Raw genomic sequence first — 3823 nt, 5'->3', positions numbered from 1 at the left:
CAAGCGGAGTCAGGCATTGGTTCAGACTGACAGCAGAGGCGGCGAAGGAGTGCGTAGCCAAGACCAGGGGTGCGGAGTCCAGAGGCGGCGGAGGGTGAGCGCAACTTCGCACGGCCCTTCCCAGCTCCAGCCCCGGCCCAGCACTTCTCGGAGGGTCCCGGCAGCCGGGACCAGGGAGTGCCTCTACGGACGAGCGCCCCGGCGGGCGGGAAGATGATGATGATGTCCCTGAACAGCAAGCAGGCGTTTAGCATGCCGCACGGCGGCAGCCTGCACGTGGAGCCCAAGTACTCGGCACTGCACAGCACCTCGCCGGGCTCCACGGCTCCCACTGCGCCCTCGGCCAGCTCCCCTAGCAGTTCGAGCAACGCTGGTGGCGGTGGAGGCGGCGGCGGCGGCGGAGGCCGGAGCAGCAGCTCCAGCAGCAGTGGCAGCAGCGGTAGCGGCGGCGGGGGCTCGGAGGCTATGCGAAGAGCCTGTCTTCCAACCCCACCGGTGCGTATTTCTGCATAATCACCGCTTAAAGGCACATTTTGACAGCCCCCTTTATCTGCTTGATGTTTTTTTCATGTCTGCACAGCAAATCACCCCACACCTCCAACCAATTTTCCCCCCTCTCTCTCTTAAGTATTCAGTGGGTCTTGCCTTTCATATTAATTTTTATGACCTGGGATGTTGCCTGTGCGCGTGTTGTGTTGTGTTGTGTTTCGTTGTGTCTACAGGCTCACTTTCCTCCTCCTCCTGCACTCCCGGCTTCTTTCGGTGGCTTCTCTCTTTTTCTCTTCGCTTCCTGGTTTCAGGATTATTGTTGTTGTTATTATTATTATTATTATTATTATTATTTTAACGATCTGGGAATGTTGTAGGCGCGGCGGCGGTGTCGAGCCCTGGGCCTGGGCTTCCGGAGAGAGAGCGTACAATTCCCTGCTGAGCGTAATGTGTGCCTTCTACTTGCAATTGCAGAGCAATATATTCGGTGGGCTGGATGAGAGTCTGCTGGCCCGCGCCGAGGCTCTGGCAGCCGTGGACATCGTCTCCCAGAGCAAGAGCCACCACCACCATCCGCCCCATCACAGCCCCTTCAAACCGGACGCCACCTACCACACTATGAACACCATCCCGTGCACGTCGGCCGCCTCTTCTTCGTCGGTACCCATCTCGCACCCTTCCGCGCTGGCAGGCACGCACCACCACCACCACCATCACCACCACCACCACCACCAACCGCACCAGGCGCTGGAGGGCGAGCTGCTGGAGCACCTGAGTCCCGGGCTGGCCCTGGGTGCTATGGCAGGCCCGGACGGCGCTGTGGTGTCCACGCCGGCTCACGCGCCGCACATGGCCACCATGAACCCCATGCACCAAGCAGCGCTCAGCATGGCCCACGCGCACGGGCTGCCGTCGCACATGGGCTGCATGAGCGACGTGGACGCCGACCCGCGGGACCTGGAGGCATTCGCCGAGCGCTTCAAGCAGCGACGCATCAAGCTGGGGGTGACCCAGGCAGATGTGGGCTCCGCGCTGGCCAACCTCAAGATCCCCGGCGTGGGCTCGCTTAGCCAGAGCACCATCTGCAGGTTCGAGTCCCTCACACTGTCGCACAATAACATGATCGCGCTCAAACCCATCCTGCAGGCATGGCTCGAGGAGGCGGAAAAGTCCCACCGCGAGAAGCTCACCAAGCCTGAGCTCTTCAATGGCGCGGAGAAGAAGCGCAAGCGCACGTCCATCGCTGCGCCAGAGAAGCGCTCGCTCGAAGCCTACTTTGCCATTCAGCCTCGGCCCTCCTCTGAAAAGATCGCCGCCATCGCGGAGAAGCTGGACCTGAAGAAAAACGTGGTGCGCGTCTGGTTCTGCAACCAGAGGCAGAAACAGAAAAGAATGAAATATTCCGCCGGCATTTAGAAGACTCTTGGCCTCTCCAGAGACGCCCCTCTCTTCATCGCCCCTTTTCTCACCTTCTCTCTCCTGCCTCTTTTCACTTTTGGCGACCAGAAACAATTCCAGTAAATGTGAATCTCGACAAATCGAGGACTGAAGAGGGAGCGAGCAAGCGAACAACTGAGCCCAAGCCGGTGAGAATGTGAGACAGTTTCTCAAAGGAAAGAATAACAAAAGATGGCATTTGTCTGTTGTAGCAAAGTTGTCCCTTTGAACCCCACCTCGGATCCTTCAGAGGAAACGTGGAGATGGCTGTTTGCAGGAAGGCAGACGAGACAGCCTTTAAAAAGTCCACAAGAATGATCAAGTAAGATTTGTTTTTATTCTTACAGACATCACCCCTGTTCAAGTTTAAAAGTACACTTTGCAACTATTTTTCAGAAATAGAAATTGATTCAGGACTAAAACTTTAAACTAGAGTTGATGCTTAATGTGATAGAGACATCTCTAAAGTATTTTGAATTTTAAAAAAAAGATGGCAGATTTTCTGCATTTACACTGTATATTATATATATATTTTTATTGTGGTTCTTACCCCCTTTTTTCTTCTCTGAAGTGTTAATGCTGAAGAAAAGAGTTGCGCCTGCTGTGTCCACTGATCTTGAAAGCTATTATTGGTTATTGCAGAACAACCCTCTCTGTAAATTATTAATTTATCTCTCTAGCAACTTAATTTTGTGCACATTCTAATTAATTAAACTTCTTTCATCTAAAAAAAGTGGGGGAAATGTATAGCTAGTAATATTCAAAAAATTTTGTTTGATGAGTTTACCGAATTTTTACAGCTTTCCTCCTATACTGTGTTCCTTTTGACCCATTTGTATATTCTCACTTGAATGAAGATTGTTTTTTTCTTTGTTTTTACTGGTAGTGTTCTGATTTGTGAGTAGACACTCAGTAATGGATGTCTTAATCGTGTAGACCTGATTCACTGTCTGAAGTATTGTTTACTTCATTACATATTTAATGGGGATTCCCACATTGTCCCCATGACACATGAGCGCTCTCACCCTTACACACACACACACACACACACACACACTCACACACCTCTAACAGAAGGGAAGAAGCAGTTGGAAGCATGACTGATGCACCATTTTCTAGCTTTCGGTGCATTTGCCACTTGGTGTTTGCCCTTCAGATTTTAAGATTTCACCAAGGTATTTCAGTCTTCCAGTTTTCAATTGCTTTGTTGGCTACATGTTAACATTTATAGGAATCCTTCAGTTTTTCCTTTTGGAGGTTTGTTTGTAGAAAAACTAATTTTAACTATAAGAAAGACAGTGCACTGCTTGTAAATTCACATTGTTTGGAAAAATTCTTTTGGAACAAAAAATGAGGTACTTGATAACTCGTACCTTATCTACTGTAAATATTTCATTAAAAATGATGCACACATAGATATATTCTTACAAATTTTGCTGTATTGCTGTTCCATTTGAGGCTCTCCAAAGTCTTGAGTTCTGTATATGGCCTGGTTTCTTGTTTTTATTAATAGATGGTTTATTTACTATGGTAATGTATTAATTTATTTTTGGTGTTGTTCGATTGTCCTTCATTGAAGAGATAATTTTAATGTTTTATTGGGAGCGTATGCTGCTTTTTCATTAAAATATGTTATTAAAATTAAATGGCTTTTAAAATGTGATGTTGTTTTAATCATTTATGTGGGAAGTGTTTTGGTGGGAGACTTTTTAAAAGGAGGAAGCACATTTTGATGATTTATTAGGGAGTGGTTGTTATGAAAGTACAGCTTGGACTTAGTAGGGACTGTTTCTCTGGTAAAGTATGAAAGAACAAGGTTTATAACAGCCTTTTAATAGTGAGAGCTCATCTCACAGTATACTTCACTTTTCTGCCCAGAAGAAATTACGATATTTGG

At 48.1% G+C, this 3823-nt stretch overlaps 1 protein-coding gene across 2 annotated transcripts; it reads left to right on the top strand.

The window, feature by feature from the left end:
* On the top strand, positions 1 to 3584 carry POU4F2 (POU class 4 homeobox 2). 2 transcript variants are annotated; one of them, XM_011956814.1, is made up of 3 exons: positions 220 to 306; positions 454 to 491; positions 954 to 1905. In XM_011956814.1, exons 1-3 carry the CDS (start codon positions 220 to 222, stop codon positions 1903 to 1905), a joined length of 1077 nt encoding a protein of 358 aa, XP_011812204.1. The 2 variants fall into 2 exon arrangements, with proteins under 2 accessions (XP_011812194.1, XP_011812204.1); XM_011956804.1 differs by having other exon boundaries at positions 1 to 495; positions 964 to 3584.
* Positions 3585 to 3823: the final 239 nt, after the last annotated feature.

The sequence above is a fragment of the Colobus angolensis genome, unplaced genomic scaffold (genome assembly GCF_000951035.1).
Source record: "Colobus angolensis palliatus isolate OR3802 unplaced genomic scaffold, Cang.pa_1.0 Scaffold111, whole genome shotgun sequence".
NCBI classification, from domain to species: domain Eukaryota; kingdom Metazoa; phylum Chordata; class Mammalia; order Primates; family Cercopithecidae; genus Colobus; species Colobus angolensis.
The sequence above is the reverse complement of the archived record's forward strand: the minus strand, read 5'-3'. Positions and strand labels throughout refer to the sequence as shown.